Source organism: Numida meleagris, chromosome 19, assembly GCF_002078875.1.
Source record: "Numida meleagris isolate 19003 breed g44 Domestic line chromosome 19, NumMel1.0, whole genome shotgun sequence".
Lineage (NCBI taxonomy): Eukaryota > Metazoa > Chordata > Aves > Galliformes > Numididae > Numida > Numida meleagris.
In genome coordinates this window covers 10136235-10156797 of record NC_034427.1, presented here as the reverse complement: position 1 = coordinate 10156797, position 20563 = coordinate 10136235, and the positions used below count along the sequence as shown (strand labels likewise).

General features: G+C 54.3%; 1 protein-coding gene across 1 annotated transcript; it reads right to left on the bottom strand.

Annotated features, from left to right (window-relative positions):
* LOC110408044 (BPI fold-containing family B member 4-like) lies at positions 460 to 8646 on the bottom strand. Its single transcript, XM_021416412.1, has 16 exons — positions 8487 to 8646; positions 8293 to 8410; positions 7646 to 7760; positions 7416 to 7520; positions 7047 to 7202; positions 5638 to 5701; positions 5266 to 5329; positions 4830 to 4921; positions 4316 to 4489; positions 4049 to 4102; positions 3390 to 3557; positions 3241 to 3308; positions 1978 to 2020; positions 1533 to 1596; positions 1276 to 1352; positions 460 to 971 (listed from the first exon to the last, which is right to left on the bottom strand). The coding sequence occupies exons 2-16, from the start codon at positions 8402 to 8404 to the stop codon at positions 948 to 950; spliced, it is 1380 nt and encodes a 459-aa protein (XP_021272087.1). The 5' UTR covers positions 8405 to 8410; positions 8487 to 8646; the 3' UTR covers positions 460 to 947.

The following is a 20563-nucleotide window of genomic DNA, read 5'->3' as shown; positions in this document are numbered from 1 at the left end:
TTCCTAATAAAAGTTTGCTGGTAGAGCTGCAACCATTATTCTTTGACTAATATATCTTAACCTAGCTTCCCAAGAGGAATAAGCTGCAGTAGGAAGAGCATTTATTTGCTTGGCAGCCAGGGTCACTGTGCCCTGAGCCCCTCCTGGCACCGGGCTGGCACTGCCAGACCCACAGTGCCAGGTTGGGACATGGGTACACAGAGCTCATCCAGCCCCAGGGCACCCTGGCTGACACAGGACCCAGTGTCTGCCAGTTCAGAAATTCAGTTTCATTCTGATTTCTACATGTGTTTTAGCAATGGGTTACCCAACAGCAGGAGCCACCAGCAATCCAAGAATGTTGTTCTTAGGAATTTGGGATGGAAGATTTCAAACCGAACCCCAACATAGCACTGTCACAGAGGGACCAGATCCTCCAGGAGGAGGCACAGAGGGGCACCCCTGAGAGCATCAAAAACCTTCTGAGCACTGAAAAAGAAAGAATGTTTATTACTAAAGGAATTAATGACAAATGTATCCCGAGCTCCTGCTCGGCGCTTTGGACTTTTCTCAACACGGATGGTGCCATCCACATGGAGAGCCACATGCAAAAAGTTCACTTCTTCATTACATTGACAACAACTTTCCCAAAGACCAAATATTCAAGGAATTTAACAATTCAGCTGCAGCATCACACATGTCACTTCTACAACCGTGACTTCTAATTCACCCTAATTTCTCTAAATAAATATTTGTACACAGAGCTGCCTATCTGGTGTCGGCTTATGCAAGCGTCTCAGTACCATGTGAGCCAGTTTAATTTGAAGTGCCTTAAATATTACCAAGAATCTTGACGTACATTTAGGAAAGGAAAGAAGATAACGTTGGTCCCAACGCTCCATTCTGGCCGGACCTCCTCCCTCTTTCTTCCCAGGGCTGTGCCCAGAGCTGCCAGCACCCTGCACATCTCACAAGCGGATCAGCAACACTCCCTGCAGAGTAACAGGGCCACGTCACTGCCCAGCCTCTTCTTGGCCACCAGTGCACGCTGCTGCCTCATGGTCCCCCTGTTGGCCACCATTGGCCTTCTTGGCCACAAGGATGCACTGCTGGCTCCTGGTCACCTTGTTGGCACCAGGTTGACCCAGGTCCTCCCCTGCAGGGCTTAGAGTTTGATGTGACTCAGGGCACTTTGTGTGGGAGCATGCCACATCAGGACCCACGTGCCAGAAACAACCCCAGCAACCTAACTCACACCAACGCCTCCAGGAGGGCGGAGCCACGTCCAACACTCACCTTCAAGATCTGGAAGTTCGCCCTTTCCAGGGGAAAGCCAAACACTTGCGGCAGGGGTATCCCATTTTCTGCAGCAGCTGTGAGACAGACAGAGCCTGACCCAGTGCAGGGACACGCAGCCCCAGTGCTGGGAGTTGGCTGGTGGGCATCCAGCTGCAGCCTCAGCGTGGACGCAGCAGCCCCCCCTGCCACATACACACCACCCCCTCTCCTCGACCAAAGTGCTCCAAATCTCAGGGCTGCCCCAGGCCCCTTACCATTGAGAGGTGGCAGGTACGCCTCCACCAGCAGATTAATGAAGTGCGGCTTCAGGCTGGAGATCTGAGGCAGAGATGGAACAGCACCGTGAGCAGCGCACGCGGCAGCAGCGAGCTCGGCTCAGCACACGGCCTGTTCTTTAAGGAAATCTACTTTTCTTTCTCAGTTTGTACTTGGTGCTTCCTTTGGGAAGGGTTCTAGGGGTAACATTTCAGCCGGAGCTCAGTGTGAGCTTAACCCAAAGCAGGGTTGAGTAAACAGAGACTTCAGGCTTCGCATTTGCATTATTAGAAAAGGCATAATAATAATAATAGTAATAAAAAGCAGCAAAATAATTGCCACAGCATGCAGAGCCACAGCTGACAGCTCAGACCCCCGGCACTGTGCCCCCCAGCACACGGGCTCCACACCCCGTGGGAAGGGCCCTCCTGGTGGGGGACTTACATCACTGATGCCAATTTCGGATGCCTTCAAGATGAGGGAAACGCTGCAGAAAGGAAAAGCCAACGGCATGTCAGACAGTGGGTCAGCAGCAGGAGCTTGGCCCCCAGCCCCCACACCCCCCAGCACTGCGTTCCTCAGCCCATGGGCAAAGGACTTCTGTGAGCCTCGTCCCTAAAGGGACCGCAGTGTCCTGACATAAAAAGCAGGCACTGCCACGCTTGCAAGACTGCTGAAGAAAAGAGCAAAAGAAAAACAATAAATCAACGTTAAAATCTTAATTTTCACTGGCTTGAATGAAACAGCACCACCACAGTGCACACACAAGCTCTTGGCTTCCCCCTCCTCCCCTGTGCCCAAGTAGCTGTTCACCTTAGAAAAGGAATCAGTTTCTGTTTAGCTGAGAGCAGAGCTTCTAGAAAAAGCACCCAGCCCAAACATAAGGATCATGAGCTCTGGAGAATTTGCTAGAGCTCCCAATCTATCATTGCAATCACACTGCTATCTCCATAGCTAAAACCTCTGCTTTATTTCCACTTTGAGTTTCTCTTTTCTGCTTCCATTGAATCTTGTTATACCTTTGTCTATTGAATTAAAAGCCCTTTGATGCATTCCCATTGTCTGTATCACTGCATATGGGCTGTGCCAATGTTGCTTCTAAATCTAACTCTTTGACAAGTTAAATGGCTTGAATTCCTCAGACCTCACGCTGTAAGAAATGCTTCCCAATCTTTAATCATGCCTTGACTGGCACTAACGATAGCATTTTCCTTTGCTCCTTTATCACTCATGTCCAATACGAGGCACTTGGAAGTGCTGCCCAGGATCAAAGTCAAGCTGACACTGTTACAGTTTTTCAGACCGCCTCATCTCTCCTGGTTATAAGATGGACACAGATTTCCTTCCGCGCTCCTAAAACTCTCCTACCGCTGTGATGAGCAATACTCCTCCACTTTGTGCCATCAATCAGGTGTGGAATTCTCTGATTTGGGAAATCGAGGGGTCACAGATATTGGAAAATCCCCAGAGACAGCAGCTCCAGAGCCAACATTGCCTAGGAGAGGCTTCCAGCAGCCTGGAACGGGGCTGAACTCCCTCACTGTGCCCCGTTCCCATTGCTTCCACCTTGCTCAGGGCATCCCGGTAGGATGCGCTTCCCCTGGGACCAGTGGTCCCTTCCTGCCATACTGTGTCCCCACTCCCCTGACCCCGCACCCTGAGTTCCAGCAGAGCCCCAGGCTGGGCACCACGGGAGGAACAGGCTACCTGCCCAGGGATAAGCCCAGCACCAGGCTGCCCCTGGCAATCGACAGGCGGACGTTCAGACTGAGGGCCTGCAAGCAGACAGTGAGACGGTCAGCCCATGCCGCAGCCCCATCTCTGCTGGCAGCCCGGGTGCCTCGTGTCCCACTTACTGCCTTCAGGAACAGCAGGCTGGTGATGGACCCATCCGGGCGATTAACGAACACCTGGAGCAGGGCTGGCAGTTTGATGGTGGCTTTGTTGGGTTCCAAGACGAGGTGGGGGTTCCCCTCACACTCCACGCGGATGCTCAGAGGACTGGCTGCAGGGCAGCTGGTGCACTGCAGGGATGGAGGACACAAAGGTGGCTGCCCGCACCCAGCCCACGGACCCACACAGCCCCACAGCTCTGTGGGGCTCCCCATAGGTCACACAGACCTTGGACGAGCCCAGATTTACACAAGTGTGGAGACCAAATCCAGACAGGAGAGAGAAATAGAACCACGAGGCTGCAGACAGGCACCGGGGGCTGCAGCATCACAAGGCACCCACAGCGTGCAGCAGTGGGGAGACACTGGGCAGTTTCCAGCCCAGTGAACCACAAGGGAAGACACAGGGGCACTGGAGGAGGTTGACTGCAGCTGGTCACATGCAGGAGAAGAGCACCAAGCTGTGCTGCTGCGCACCAGCTCCATCCCCAAGGCCAGGAGGAAGGAGCAGAGGATCAGAGATGGCCCAGGTGCACGCCCAGGTGCATTGTGTAGGTGGCCTCGGACCCAGGAAGACTTACCCAAATCTTACCCAAGCCCTTGCACCAGCCAAAGTCACTCACCCCAGTGGGAAAAAGGGCTATGATGGCATCTCTCATCTGGTTGGCCCCGGAGAACTGCAGGGAGAGAAGCACACAGCCCAGGTGGGCGTTCTGCAGGTCCCAGCACCGCCCACCCGCTCCCCATTCCCTGTTCCCAGCCGCTTGGTGCACATTCCCAGGCCGGTCCCAAGCCCCCCCAGTGTAGGGCAGTGCCGGTCACTCATTCAGGTGAGAGCCACCAGCAGCAGGAGAGGCTGGTGATGTGCAACACAGCACTGCGGCACTCACAGCTTCCGGCGAGCAGGGGAAGGTGTGCGGCTGGAGCTGGAGCATCACGGCCACCAGGATGCTGAGGAAGCCCTGGCGCAGGGCGATGAGTATCAACCCGTCCAGCAGCGGGGGCAAGGCGGAGGAGTACGAGTCGTGGGGGATGATGCCACCTCCCCTCTGCTGCACCGTGCCCTGCGAGCAAATGGCAACGCGGTCCCACACTGCGTGCAGGGCTGTTCCCTCCAGATTTAGCGCGTGAAAGGAGCTGATGGGAAAAAGCTGCACCACAGACTCAGGCAGTGCAAGGGGAGTGGCAACTGCTCCTCCCAAGCAGCTTGCAAACAACGTGGGCAGAATGCAGCAAGTTTGCTAATAGAGCCAAAGGGAGCACCCGGTCACCTGGTGATGGGGTAGGATAGGGGCTGGCACATTTAGCTGGAGTTCCCAGAACAGCTCATCAGCACGGCCCTTGTTTGGTTGTGCTGAAAGAAGCCCAGGGTGCACCGGGTACCGATATCCAGGGTTAACTTACATCTAAATCCATTATCAGGGACGAACCGGAGATGAATGGCTGGCCGGCCAGGTGGTAGTGAACCGTCCCCTTCTGGCCAATTGGGATCACCACTGCATGTGGAAACCATCCGTGAAGGTCAGGGAATGCACGGCTCCTCCCGGCCCCAGGTCCCGGCCAGAGGGAGCAGCACACCCCAAGCACCCACATCTCCGGGGTGCTCTGTAAAACTGCTGCCACTCAACAGAGGCAAAACGTCCCCAAATTAAACTCTGTGGGATCTGAGCTGAGGATATAGCCCAAAGTTTGGAGCTGAAATCCGAGGCCCTGAGATGCTCTCATTCAGAGTCAATCTCTGCCTTCGGAGCATTTAGAACCCCAGTGCAGCAGGGTAGCAGCATGGGACCGCGCGCATCCCGCCACAGGAGCACGGCAAGCAGCTTCCACCGGGACCTACCATCCACAGTGCTCAGGAGCTGGATGTTCACCATGTTGAAGACAATATCTATCACTGGACACAGCTGCAGTAGAAGACAGCACAGGGCGGCTCATGGGTGCCCTGGCAGCCCCGATGGCACCGAGCCACACAGCACGAAGCCTTGGGGCAGCCAGCAGGCACTGGGATGGGCTTGGGGTGATGGAGTTTCCCTGGAGCCTACACGGGCTCCAGGGGACACTGCAGGCAAAGTGCAGCAGCAGCAGCAGCCAGGCTGCCCACACTGCACATTGCCACCACGGGAGCATGCTGCAGCTCGCTACAGCCCTGCAGTGTGGTATCCCCAGTATTTCTGCATTTCAGCTACGGGAGAAGGGCAGAGTTTGGGCTTACCAAACCAGGCAGAGTTGCTGTCAGATGGCCGAGCACAACGTCATGCACTGATAGAGGCAGTAAGCTGGAAAGGTGGGGAAAAAAAAAACAAAAGAGAATGTATGAGAGCCAAAAGCCAACAACTCCCAGGCACTGCAGCAGAGCAGAAGACCTTCACTGTCCACACGGCTCCAGCCCCAGGTGTCCCTCCCAGCACCACCAGCAGAAGGGATGTGTGCCTCATGGGGGGAGGGTTGGGCTCATGGCTGCAGCACTCGGGGTGTGCAGACATCGCTGTGGGCAAGGAACGAGTTTCTCACAGCATATACTGAGCTTGGCCATCTCCCTCTGGTATTTAAATCAGTGCTGTAGTTAAGGGGAGGTGAAGCTGTTGTGAATTCCATGTTAGTTATGGGAAACAAACAATTTACATGTGGAATAACAAGAGGAGAAATCTGCTGTGAAGCATTCCCTCACTGCTGCTAAATAGATGGCTCTGGGTTACACGCTGCCTGCAGGCACTGCAGAGACATTCAGCTTGAGAATCAATACATTTCTGGACTACTGAGCTCGAACACACAGCAGTGCTTCAATCCACATGTGGCACGGACTCGTTGTGCAGCATGATATTTATGGGAGAGTTCTGCCTGCAGACGCATCTGAGGATCCACCACAAACCACCTGGGCATGCACATACCCACCCTATCCTCAGCAGCTCCCCTCCTGCACACATCACCTTCACCCTGCTAAGACCCAGTGTATGAGCCCTGGAGCAGGTGGGCAGTTTCCTCAGACAAAGCCTTCCAAACCATCACTAATGGAAATAAAATGCATGGTGCCAAAATATTCAATGCAAAAAAAAAATTAATTAGGAGAAATTCAGTCCATCTGAAAAGTGAGCCATTCAAAACCAGCTAAAGGAAATATTTCCCAGCCATCAATTGAAAAGTGGCATTCATCAACGCAGGAAGTCAGCAAGTTCCTTCTGCTAGGAATTGAATGGGGCTGAGCTGCAGAGGGGGCACTTGCATGGGATCACACAGCCCCGCAGAGATCAGACCGATGGATCAAACACCCAACATGTTTCTGCTACAGCAGCCAAAGGCTGAGACTGGAGGAGGGCATGTCTGTGGGGCTGCTTTCCTGCAACACCCCCCCACCTTCAGTTTAGTATCTCTTGGATATCAGTTCACTACCTAGGTCCAAGAAAACTGCACTGGAATTAATGCTAAACGTCATCATTCACGTGCCCATGGGCAAACAGGGCAGGTCAACCCTCATCTTCCAACAGCCAATTTTCCATTGAGGAACCAGCCTTGGCAGCAGGAAAGGAATCTCTTCCCTTGCTCTGCTGGCGCAGCGCTGGCAGCCAGTCCAGATCATGGGATAAAGCACAGGACAATGGAAAATATCAACCCACGAGCGCTTACCCAGAGAGCAGCTTGATCTTTACAGTACCAACAATGCAGAAACAGTCATCAACAATGACATGGACTGCACCCGACTCAAAATTTGGGCATTTGATGCTTGAGGTAATGGTCACCTCCAGGGAGATAAGTATTATCTCGGAGAGAAGGCCAACCAAGCTGAAAGAAGCAAATGAGAGGCTGAGAGTTGGAATCTGTTCCACTCACCAGAGACGCTCAGCAAAGCCTCCATCTGCACTAATTTGTGGCAAAGGCCATGAGCCATCCTCTGCTGCCTGTGGATTTATCATAGGCGAACCCACGCAGGACGCAAAGCGCTGTGTGGTGGGACACCCGTGCACCCGGCAGCACTGTGGAGCTGTGCACACTCACCAGTTGCCACTGAGATCCAAGTGCACGTTGATGAGCAACTGCATCCCGGCCCCGGGCACCAGTGCCACCGACAGCGTGGGCAGCCAGGACCTCTCCAGGTGCAGCCTGCAAAAACCAGCAAGCAGCCATCACAAAATGACAGCACAGCCCGAGGGCCGAGCGCTGCCAGGGAGCAGCCTGCAATGCCCAACCCCTGCAGTGCTCCGAGCCAGCACTCACACCCCGCTCACCCCGTGATGATGGTGCGGGAGTTCAGCAGACCCCCGTCACCCCTGAAGTTCGGCAGCGTCATGCCCTGCAGTTCCTTCTGGAAGAGCCCGCTCTGAATGATGGCACTGGACAGCACTGCAAAACAGCTCCGCGTGAGGTCCCACCTCTCCCCAAACTCCTGTGTGAGCCGTTCCCAGGGTCCACTCAGGCAAATAGGGAGGGGTGATGTTTTGTAATGCTGGATAACAAAGCAGCCCTCGGTGGGTTCGGCAGGAGCATGGCACAGCTGCAGCCCACTGCTTGCTGCCTGCTACCAGAGGGCGTTGGTTTTGCTTCCCTTTGGTTTGTTTTTGGAACAGAAGCCACAAGAAGCAAGCCAGGCTTGTGTTGTGGAGATGGCTGCTAAGCTTCACCACGGTTGCTGGCAAAAAAATCAGCTGCTATAACAGGGAAACGAAAACAAAGACCAAGAGGAGAGGAAAGGATCCAGAATCCTAAAGTTCTGCATGGCCTTTTGGGGCAGAATGCCACCCCTGTCCTGGAGGTGGAAGGTCTCCCCTCCCTGCAAACCCAGCGATGGCTCCCGCAGCCCCGAGGAACCACACAGTGATGGCAGTCAGGGTTATGCCACGTACCGGCCCCACGGGACCACCATTGCTCCCATTACCTTGCTGCATGCCCCTGGGACTGATGGCACAGGACAGGCCGGACAGGACACCCTGAGTGGATGAGAGCAGCCCACAGAAGAAAACCATTCCGAAAAGCTTCAGCGGCTTCATCCTGTCCTGCAGCGGGGGAGGCAGCAGCGTGAGCAGTGCAGAAGGACAGGGACAGTGCTGTGAGACGCAGCCCTTCTGTCACCTGCACTGGGAGATGCCCTCTCAGCCCGGTTCTGCGCAGCACCCGACTCCTGCCCGCTCCGTTTTGGTGCCAGCAGCCGCCCTTATATCAAGTTCGCTGCCATCTGGACACACCTTTTCCTCGTGGCCATCGCATCCCAGCAGCGGGCACCCCCTGCATCTCCGCCAGCAACACCCAGCTGCCACGCTGCTGATTTATACAGCACCACGTCACCGCTGCCTTCCCCAGCGGCTGCTTCCCTCCCTGGCCCAGGGCACTCACCTGGGCACTGCTTTTCCCCTCTCTGCCTTAAAAAGGTGCCCACAGTGGTGGCCCGGGGGATCCCCATGCTCGTAGGAAACCTTCTTTTGGGGGAGCTGTCAGAGTTTCTGCAGCACATGGGTTGCACCGGGGGCTGATGGGGCCGTGGGGTGGGAGGGAATTGAATCTCCCCACCCTGAGGAGCTGTGGGATTTGCAGTGCTCAACGATGTTTCACATGCAGCGTTGGAAAATGATTTTTTTAACCAAAAAAAAAAAAAAAAAGTAACTTGGGGAAAGCTGAAAAGCATCAGTTTTGCTAAGACTGACCTTCAAATGGATTTCTGTTGCGTCTGTAAAGAGTGACAGTGAGGAACGCAGCTGTACAGAAATGCACAAAGCCAGCAGCAAGCATCAGCGCGACACAGCGATGCTGCAGGAGCAGAGCCCAAGGAGAGCTGAGGACGGGCCCTGGCCGGGTGCCGCGGCAGTTTCCATTGTGCGGGGCCGGGCAGATCCTATCGGCGCGGTGCAGCGGGGCGAGGCTGCACGCAGCAGAACAAAGCCGAGCCGATAGCATCGCCCCCGGGGAGCAGCTGGCAGGGGAACACACGCTGCTGCCCTCAGGGTTGGCCGTGTGTTGCCATCGCGGCCGGCCAAGCCGCTGTAGGTTGTGCCCTTTGGGAGAGCACCATCCAAAATCCCAATGCCTCACAGCCACAGACCAGCACATATCAGCTGCAAGAATGCAGCATGCTTTGTGCCCCAGCACGGGTGTTCCCCTCTCTGTATGGGTTTCTGCTGCCCAGCTGCACCCTTTGCTCCTCTCACCCACCTGGATTGCATCCTCCCCTCGCGGCAGCGCTTCGGGTGTCGCTCACAGGAAGCCTGAGCTCAGTTCTGCAGTGACAAGGGAGCATGCATTAAAATGAAGCATCGCCAGAAACGTGGGAAGGGATCATCCCAACACCACCGCTGCAAAGCAGAAGGGCTACGGAGAGACTGCACGTGTGCAGAGGGAAAGATGCCCCGAGCAGCCCCGAGGCACTTTGCAGAGCGGTATTAAAGCAAACAAATACACGTTATTTGACGTGATTAAATCTGCCATTTTTTTTCTCTCCGGCGTTAAGAACCGCAGGAGCTCGGGGAGAACCGTCCTAAAATAAAAGAGGGAGCAACCTGAATGAGAAATACAGAGAATTTTTCTGCCCCGGTTTGAATGGCACCACCAGGATTTTATGGTTCTGATACACGCTGGAGGTTTGCGGGCTGCGGGAGCACAACCCCGGCTTTATTGTTATGTGGTGAATAAAAAGAAAGAATAACCTCAGCCCGTAAAACCCCTTCAGAGGGGAAATAGAAACTCCTTGTTAAGAATACACATAAACTGAGCGCTGTCTCCCAAGGGGAAAAAACTAAACCCAGTGGCATGAATTACACCCTCCAATAACACTGCCCTGAGCAAACAGTGCCTGCTCCTTGTGGGGTGGTGAGCGGCTGCTGCGGGCATGAATGGAACTGCTCCGCTCAAATGTCAATGGAAAGTGATTTCTCTGATGTCAACAAAACAAAGGAGCCAGCCAAAGGGAGCAGCACCGTGGAAAGGGAGAAAGCACTCGGGTATGGAAGAGGCACGGCAAGTAAATGGAGCGAGGCAGCTAGAGCAACATCTGGGGAAGGAAGAGGAGAAATGCAGTACGTATAAATTCAGGCTGCAGCCGGACTGGGAGCTCCCAGCCTGGTCCCAGAGCAGCCAAAATGCAGCAGGGGCTGCGCTGCAGGAGGCCTCGGCCACTGCCATGGGCAGCAGCAACGCGGTCCTGAAGCCATCAACGAACACGTGCAGCAATATTCTTTGGTGCTTTGCTCACTCTGCCTCATAGCCGTGTATAGCAGAGGAGTTTTTTTCCCCAATCCTGTGCTTGGGATTGCTCAGATTGCAATGAAGGAATCTTCCCAAAGCCAGGCTCAGCAACTCACTTCTAGCAGCAAGATCCGGCCAAACAGGACCTGGAAACTCCGGGAGATGAGAGCAGAGCAGAGGGCACCGAGTCCTGCAGGCAAGGCCAGGCTCCATCCCAGGGCCACCAAACCCTCAGCCATGCTCACATCGCTCAGCAGCTCCCAGGGCACAGCAGCACAGCGGGTGCTGAGCACCCACAGCAGCACTGAGCCTCGGGATGGCCCCGGCTCGTGCTGACCCAGGGCACAAATTGCTCTCTGCTCACTGCTCACACGGGGCTTGCAGCACGCCATGCACGGGCAGACGTCAGAGGCGTCCCTCTATGCGGCTGTGTCTGATCACTCACCTGTGCAGTTTCCTACGTATGGAACTCAAGAGGCAGAAACAACTTCGGGAAGGATGCACAGATAGCACCAAGGGAGAAGGTGAACTGGAGGGACAGCAGCGCTGGGTTCTGGGTGCACAGCGGAGCTGAGAGCAGGCACACAGCACAAATGCTACCAGGATAAACAACAAATCAGCATCGCCAGGAATTTTACAGACAGGAAACCATCTTTTTCCAAGGTGTGAAGTGAAGCACGATGAGCTGAATGTTATCAAACCAAAAAGATACAAAGCCCGTTTCCAGGTGCTGCGTCATGAGCTGCAGCACATGGGGACAGGCAGAGCAGCACGGACACACGCAGCCCCGGGTCCTGCCAAGTCAGGCCCAGTGCTGTGTGTGACACAAGCAGCGCTTGCTGCCTTTCCCCCATCATTCCAAATCACTCACACTGTGAGCTCTTCGGACACCTCAATTCCTCCTCACTCTTCATTCTTCCAATTTGTTGGTTGTTTTGTTTTTTTTTTTTTTTTTTTCCTGCTTTCCTTCCGGCCTGGAAAATAGATTTCTGTCCATTCCACTGTCTCAGGAAGCATCGGCACCGCTGTGCCAACAGAGACCTCTTAAATAAAGACAGTTATTTCCATTTGACTGAAAGAGAGCAGCGCAGGCACCGAGTCATGTTTCTGTCTCGCCTCGGGTTCGGGGAAGCTTCACTTACAGAAGGAAACGCAATATTGAGTGAATGTGTCCTTGATGTTCTCTATCAATCCCCAGGAAGAATTAGCAGCAGCCTTATATTACACACATACGTCTTCTGTACGTAGAGATTTCAGCCTTCCATCTCGCTCAGCTTTTAATGAAGACAGGACACAGCGTCTCTGGACACATCCTCAGCACAGTTGGCAGAATTAGCATTGTGCTTTGTCCAGACATCCCTCTGGGGGTAAATCACAGCCCTGCTGCTAGTCACGATATCAATAATTTTCTATTTCTATTTCTAAGGGAGCCCCGCTGCTCACCACGCAAAGTGCCGAGGCGAGACTCGAACCCGTGGCCACCGGGAGCGGGCGGGTCGCTCCGGCCCAGGGGGTTGGACCGGCCCTGGAGCGGCGCGGCGGGGCAGGGAGCGAACCCAAAAGCACAGAGGTTTTCTGCAGCCTGGTGCCATCGGGTGCACTCGTGCTTCCCCTGTCAGAGCCAGCACCAAACGGGAACGCGCTGGGAACGCTGTGCAGAAAACTATTTCACAGTCGCTGGCAGGATAGCACTCCTAAACCAACTCACAGTGGGGTCAGATTGATTCCCGTGCACAAAAATGCAATATAGACAAAAAAGGAGATCGTTTAATTCCCTCTTAACTGTGAAAAGCAATTTGGTGCAGTGCGTGACACATTGCAGAGCACCGAGCATCGCCCTGGAAAACAAATATAGCACATGGGAGTGAACCACACACCCGGCACCGGCATGTCACACTGCTGGGCGAAGTTAAAATAAATTAAAAAAAAATAATAGAACAAAATTGGTTCGAGGCCAACCTCACTCCCTCTCTCACACAGCAGCAGCAAGGCGTGGGGAGCGCCGGAGCAGCACAGCCTGATCCTACAGCAGCAGCCACCAACAGCCCCGCTGCATCCCAGCGCAGCCCTTCCCGCACCCCACTGCCCACCTTGGGGCATTACTGGGCTGCACGGCAGCAGCAGGTCTGCATACAGCCATTCACAGCCTCTAAAACAAAGAACGGGGCCCTTCAAGCACCGCAGGGCTCGGACGATTTCCTCTCCTGCCTGCAGATGCTCAGACCATAAATAATCAGCACGCAGTTTTTGCTGCTGCTGCTGTTTTATTGCCTGAGGCACCCACTTGCTGCTCTGCCTCCGAGATAAGGGTGGGCGGGCTTCGGAGGGTTGGGGCACTTTGAGCAGCGTTTTCTCAACATCAAAGTCCCGGCGGGTTTTTTAGTGAGACTTTAGAACCCAAGTGAAGGATTTTTCATGTGCTTTACGCCAAGTGGCATCAAAGCGGCCGCTTTCTGCAGGGAGCTGCTGCACCACACGGTCACCAGCAGCACCGACACAGCGCCGAACTGAGCAGCCCCACCAGCAGCGGGAGGGGAGCACTCGGGAGCTTTACTTGGAGCGGTCTGAATCAAAATCCCGACTCCTCGCTTGCCATAGCGTTGCTGAAACGAAAACACAGCCCCGAGATTCCCTGAGCCGGCGCGGAGCAGCTCGGAAGAAATACTCTCATTGAATGACAGCCCTTTGCAGCCCTCACGCATCGCATCGAGGTCAGCTCCAGCAGTTAGAGAGCTCCGCTCCCTGGGCTCCTCTCGTTCCGCACACACTTGTTTCTTTTCCAGCAGAAGCTCTTGTTAAGTGGAGGCTATCGGGGGGAGCACGGTTAATGAGACCGCAGCCATCAGCAGCACTGCAGGGAGCGCAGAGCGGTGCTGCTCCGGCTCAGGCTCAGGATCTGATAAGACCAGGGACTGTAATTCGTTTTCTCCCATTGCTCATCCCTGCCCAGGAGCCACGAGGGGGTTGGACATTGAAGGACCCCACACAACACAGCAGCTCCGTCCTACCCACAGCACGGTAACGCCTTCAGACCCACCCAGTTCTCACTTCTTTCAGCCCAACCGCGGCGCAAGGAGGTGATAACCCATTTTGAAACCTCATTTTCTAAGGGGAAAAGCAGGACCCTGATCTGATGCCGGCTCCTTGTCTGGGAGACAGCGCAGCTCTCCCCATTGCTTTCCTTCCCCTTCCCCTTTAGGCTGAAGGGACAGTGCTGTGTCAGACCGGCAGCACCACGGCTGCAGGCAGCACGCCCCGCTGCTGAACGTGAGGCTGATGACATTTCTGCAAGGCACTGAGCCTAGTGTCAAATGCTTCAGACAGATTTCCTAAGCTGTTTCGCTCAGACGGAAGCAGCTGTGAGCCAGGAGCCAGGCAGAAGCAGGATCCCTGGCTGGCACACAGCTGAAAACCACACAAGGATGAAGCGAATGCAGCCCCGCCAGCCATTGTGGTCACCTTCAGCATCACCAGCACTCAGCACCTCGTCCAAGGCCGAGCTGCCACGGGATTTGTGACAGAACCACCTCCAGTCTCCCAGGAGCAAGTGTCAGGGCCTCCATCAGGAACAAAGCGGGGACCTCTCCCCGTATCGCAGCACAAACCTCAGTGATTTCTTTCTCAAAGCTTTGATTCCTAAAACCTCCCTTCCATCCCTCTTGGCATCAAAACACCCACCTCGTTCGCTCGCGCCGTCACAGGGGAGCGGGGCTGTGCTATTAGAAGCAGCCCTGAGGTGAATTAACAGCAGCCTGTAACCACGTTCCGCTACGGCAACTTTATCCCCACCAAACCGAGGCGCTGAGCAGTATTTTATCGGATGCATCTTGGCTCGGCAGAGAGCGGCAGCTGCTCCCCATATGATTTATGGAATGGATGTTTTCTAAATAGCCAAAGCCGGGCTCTGAAGCCAGGCACAAAATCCCCCGTTCGTGGCAACCCTGTGTGGAGATGGGGAGAGAAATTCATGCTCTGGATGGTGGCGAGAGCGGGCACGAACCGTTTTATTGACTTTTTTTTTTTTTTTCCCTCCCCATATACACAACGGAGATGCAAGAAGCTGTATAACAAAACCTATAAATATTGATGCTCAACAGCTGGCAGCGGTGATAGGAGGCACGCAGCAGCCTTTGTTACGCAAATGCAGAAGCGAATCGGCTCAGCCCTAAGCCAAGGGACCACCAGGGGTTCCAAGACCCCCATGCACCGTTAGGGGGAGGCAAGGGGCAGCGCTCTGCTCCCGGATGGGACCACCCCCCCCCCCCCCAGTGCCCCCAGCACGACGCCCAGCACCAGCACAGAGGGGAGCGGGCAGATAAGCAGAGGTGGAAGTAAAGCACTGGGAAAGAAATCGCATCAGCAGAACACCTCCAGCAAACAGGATTGCAGCATAAGCGGCTCAAGCAGGGATTTGGGGCAGGCGGAAACGCGTTTTCACATGGATGGTTCAAATACGGGATAGGCTGCCAAAGGGCATCTCCGAAGCCAAGACGTTAATTAGGTTCCAAAGCAGCCTGAACGCTCCCAGAGGCACACGGTGAGCGGATCCTATTGCCAGCTGACATGAACACACTACCTGCGGATTTTCGAATGGAACAGATAGAGCTGCAAGCAGACCTTCAGCTCGAAGGAAACCTCGATCCTGTCTCTTTCCCAGCCCTCTGTGAGCCCTCTCTTACCAGCAAGAATTACCCCTCGCCTCCCCATTGCCCCTCATTCACGTCGCCGCTTTTTGACGGTGCCTACGTTTGTGAACGCCTGCTTTCAATAAGGAAGCACAGGAGGAGTAAAACTCCGCCACAAACCCCTGACCAGCACCGTGAGAGCTCACTGGGAGCTGCAGCCACTCCCCGGGAACCAGATCCAAGCATTACTCTGTCACAAGCACAGGGTCCCATATCCCCCTGGCTTCACGTTTTCATTGCCCTTTTTTTGCTGTTATTAGAATTAAAAAAAAAAAAAATCAAGACTAAAATCAGCTTTGTTGTCTGTATACGTGAACCATATTTTCATGAAGGCTGCTCCGAAAGTAATGCCTCCTATTTTATGACGTCAGCCCACGGTGGCAGACGTGGATGTTGGTGGGATGGCAGTAGAGGTTGAACCTTCCCACCAATATCCCGTTACATTTTGTTGCTGTGTGACAGACGGCAGCAGAGGGGCAGTCTGACAGAATGGCATCTGACGTAGAAGCGAGGATGGAGCAAAGGTGTGACATTGAATCCCTCCTTCCAGAAAAAATGGCACCCATTGACACTTGGAGATTGTTGATGGAGACCAAAGAGTGGCAGTGAGCACAGTGAGGCTGTGGGCGGTGTGTTTCACCAGTGGTGGCAGCGGGTCAGATTCTGATGGGAGCAGAACGTTCATTGCCACCCAAAATGCATAGCTAATAGTGGTGACTATGGTCAATGAATCACAGAATGGCTTGGGTTGGAAGGGATCTCAAAGATCACCTAATTCCAACCCTCCTGGCACGGGCAGGGTGGTTGCAGTGGAAAAGCAGTGTTTTGCAGCTGAGAATGTGCGCTACCAAGTAGCGCTGTTTGTATCTGTTGTCATTTCCATGGAAACAGAGAGGAGGCATTACTTTTGGAGCAACCTGCAGCCCAAGGCGATCCCTCCTCAACTCCACGCGGCCCCAAGAAGCCCAAGGGTGGCACAGCTGCAGATTTAGGCCTCGCAATGCAGCAGAGCCCAGCAGCACAGGAGCAGTGCACGGCACGGGAACACTGCACAGCACTGGGATGTGCACAAGCACTGACCGCCATGGGAACACCAAGCACCCAGTGCTGCTCAGAGCTCAGTGCACGATCCAGGGGGGAGATGGCAGCACCGACACGTGGGGGTGAGGGGCTGCACTGTAAAGCTCTGCCTCTAGGAATTGCCATCTGTGGCACTGCTGGTTCGATGGAACCGGGCTGGGAGGAAGGCTCAGGCGACATTCCCTGTCTCTCATGGAACATCAGTGAAGCCTTACGGAAAAAAAATAGCTTTCAATGCTCACAAAACAAAGCGCTCACAAAGGCTTTGCCTTCCGCCAGCTCAAGTCCCTCTGTGCAGATCCCCAAACCAAACAAACCTGGGGTGCCAGCGGGGCACACATTTCACAATATTCCGCTCCGTGGCTAAAAATAAAGAGATTTCTCCCATGCTCTGCCCTTGGCTAACGTGCACTTAGAGCAATAAAGGCGCACCTGGCCTCGCACGAGCGTTGCACAAGGAGGTGATGGGCCAGAAGCGGCAGCCAAGGCATGAACAGGTGAGGAATGCAAGAAACAAGCATCACACGGACCTGGCTTCTCCTGGCAAGGGACTCTCTTTGTGAGATTATAGTCCTACGCCATTCAAGAGAAAGAAGAAAAGAAATGGGGGTAAAAGAGAGCGTATTTCAGCTGTAAAAGGTTTATCCCTTCAATTTACATGTGAATCAATTACCCAGGCCAAGCTCAAACGGTGCCAATAGGATTTAGGTGACCGAACACACCTCGCATTCAAGCCGTCTAATCCGGATCTGCAATTCCTGATAGCTTCACGGGCTGCAACTCAGGAGCGGATGCAGTCCTCCCCCTTCGAAGAATCAGTTTGAGAACAAAGAACGATGCAGACGAGCCCATCTTGCTCGGGGTCGGGCAGCAGCAGCTCCTCCTGCACTTTGCTCTGTGCAGAGCCACGAGAGCAACGCTCCCGTCCTGCAAACAAAGAGCAGGTCCGCTCCTCTGCTCTCCTCCTCTGCTGGTAGGATACATGTGCTCAATGGGACAGCTCGGCCTTGTGCCTGTGCAATAAGAGAAGGGATGATGGAGCTGAGAATCCCATTAGCAGCAACAGGCGGCCATGGAGGCGGGGGGGAGGGCATGGGGATGGGTTATTTTTTGAAAGAGGAGCGGGAGAAGGAAAAAATCCCATTAGATAAGCAAGCATTCCTCCTAGACCTGGAACCCACAGCGCGTTGCGAAGCTGAATTTGTTGCTGTTGGTTTTGCTTCGCAGCATTAATCACCAACACCATGCTGAGGTGGGCAGAAAAAAATCCCATTTTGCGTCGTATTAACTCCGTGGAATTTAAGGAGCCTTTCAAAACTCCAAACATTGAGCTGATTTCCTTTTGAGACCCAATGCCGGGCCATCTATGCACAGGGCTGTCTATGCACAGGGCCCCCCGCCCCACCTGGCTTTACGAATTAACACGGGTAGATATGCAACTGCTTCAGCAAAGAGTGGACGCTTAAACTGTTCCAGAAGGGGGAAAAAAAAGAACAAAGAAATGCAAACAAACCAAACAGAACCACACACACACAACTCCTGGCTCCTGCGCTTTGGGTTCTGGCTAACAAGGCCTGGGGGAAGGAAGCATCCCTGTGGACTCGGAATTGATTTCATTTAATACTGCTTCCCGAGCAGGCGCTCTCGAGGGTTCTGGGAGAAGCCCGATCTGAAAAGCAGGAATGGCTCTGTAGGAAAATCAGCAGGATGCTTTGCTGAAATTGTGTCCCATGCTGCCCGGCAGGGAGGGGATTTCTGCTGGGCAGGCTTTGCCCACCACTGCCACACCAGCAGGAGCCCCCAGTGCTCCGGGGCCGCAAGGGATGCACTGGGTTCTGCACGGACCCCTGGGACAGGATCCCTCCTTGGCTCCAGCGCTGCCATTTGCTGCCAGCAGCACCTCGGGGCTGCTGGTCCCATTGGTGCTGCACACCAAACCCAAAAACAGAGAACACCACACACTTACCCCTCATTGCATTGACCTCAATGAAGGAGTGACGCTGGTGGGAGCAGCAGCACCATTCCCCACGAGCCCCGGCGGTGCTGGCAGCCGATGGGCAGCGCTGTGGTTCCTCTGCCATCCCCTCCTGACCGGGGCTGTAGGAGCCAGCAGCTCTAAGACAGCTCAGAAGCCATCGAGAAAAGAGCTGAGAAACCCCGGTCCCTGGGGCGGTCTCGGCTCGCACTCACCTCAGAGCTATTTCAGAGCAGTAATTACGCACTCCGGGTGCATGGGCACAGATATAATTTTCCTTTTCTCAAACGCAATTACAGCTGCACAGAGACAGAAAGAGGTTTACGGACAAAGCACCGGTGGAATCGATACATCAGATGGGATGGGAGACCATGATTTCAGCTGCTGCTGAACTGCATTAAACCACCTAAATTAACTTAATTAGGTGTCAAAACAAGTCTGCTTGGTATAGAAGAGATATGTTTTAAGAAAGGCTCAGCTCGGCTGCCAGCAGCAGGCACAGCCGCTACCAACAAACCCACGTAACCCACTCGTGGCCGCAGACGCCAGCCGCCTCGCCGTGGGTTTTCTCTTGGCACAACAATGCCAGCAACCAGCAAACAAAACCAAACCGAACAGAACTGACAGAGGTGAGAACAGGGAGACAACACGGGAGGAAGGCAGACCTCTACCTGCTCGAGTTGCCTATCAGCTCCGGGAGCATTGGAAGCAGATGCCAAGTGCAAGGGAAAGCAGAGCAGCAGCCCTGCTCCGCACGCAGGGCACTGCTGCAGACGGGATGGACGAGCTCACCCGTCGTGTTTCCCTCCCATCAGCCTCGCTCGGAGCTTGCACAAAAACTTCTTGTTCCTTTTGCACGCTTCTCACGGACCCCTCCTGGTCCCCCATGGGCGGTGAGTCACGCCTGGTGAAAGCCTCTATTGATGCTCCCTGCTATATTTATGTCGCTGAATGCCGTCCACTGGCTCCAATAACAAGCACCAGGAGCACAGCAGCATCAGCTGCCACAAGCCCTTGGGGCTGTCACATCAATTCACTGAATGGCTTAGGTTGGAGGGGACCTTAAAGATCACCCAGTTCCAACCCCCTGCCATGGGCTGGTTGCCCCCAACAAGGTCAGGGCCCAGGGCCCACCCAGCCCAGCTTGAACACCCATAGGAATGTCACATGCTCAGAGACATGCCTGGCAGGATGCTGGGGGACATGGACCTTACACGGTTCCACCCGCTGGTGCTAAGGGACGAGCTGCATTCCCAATGGATGCTCTGCCTAGGGCACAGTGAGCACCCCGTTGCCGTGGGGTCACACCAGTTAGGCACCAGTGCTTTCCAGCTAGTAACTCCAAAACTCTTCCTTACACAGCTGTGCTAACAGGAACACACTCACTGTTAGCTCGCAATGGAAGCAGGACGCAATAGCAACCAGGCAGATATAGCAGCATGATAACTGGGTTAGGAGATCGCTAAACTGGAACTGGAGGCTCTGTGACAACGTCACAGGAGAAACAATGCGTTAAGGGCATCCACAGTGCTGTACTGGGAATGAGGATGCCATTAAAGCTCAGCAGATACTGAAATATTTAATCAGTGCTCATCTCCCTGCAAGGATTACCCCCCTGCTTTCCCTGGAAGCTGATGCACGTGCAGAAGTTGCTGCACTGTAACACAAATGGATGGCCCACCAACACATCCCTACCAACAACGGGTTGCAGACAAAGCGATCCATCGTGCACAACGGAGCAAAACTGCATGAACGTGCAACAAACATCACAGGGGGAAAAAAAACAGGGGAGCAGGAGGCCGAAAAATCCCAACTGCGTGGATGCTGCTTGGTCGTGGTGGAGGTTGCAGGAGAACCCTGACAGAATTGGGCTTTGTGCAGCCTCCTGCTCAGCAATTCCTGCAGAACCAGGCGCAGTTCTAAAGAACTGGGGTGTCATTAGTGCAGACCCGCTGATTAAGGCGCAAGTCTCTGTATCCCTAACGAAGCAGCGAGTATCAGAAATAACAGCCTTTATAAGCGTGTATAATCTCAGCTGCAGAATGGCAAAAAGAAATAACTTTTATGGTGCCTTGCCTGTGGCACCCATCTCTGGGGAGCCATCAAGGCAGGAGATGCCTCTCTCTGAAGGCTGATGGGCTGTGAGCGGAGGAGATGGACAGCCGTGCATGGAAACGACTGCGGGTCCCCTGCAGCACGGGGCAGGTCTGTGCGTCTGCCTGTAAGGGTCGGTG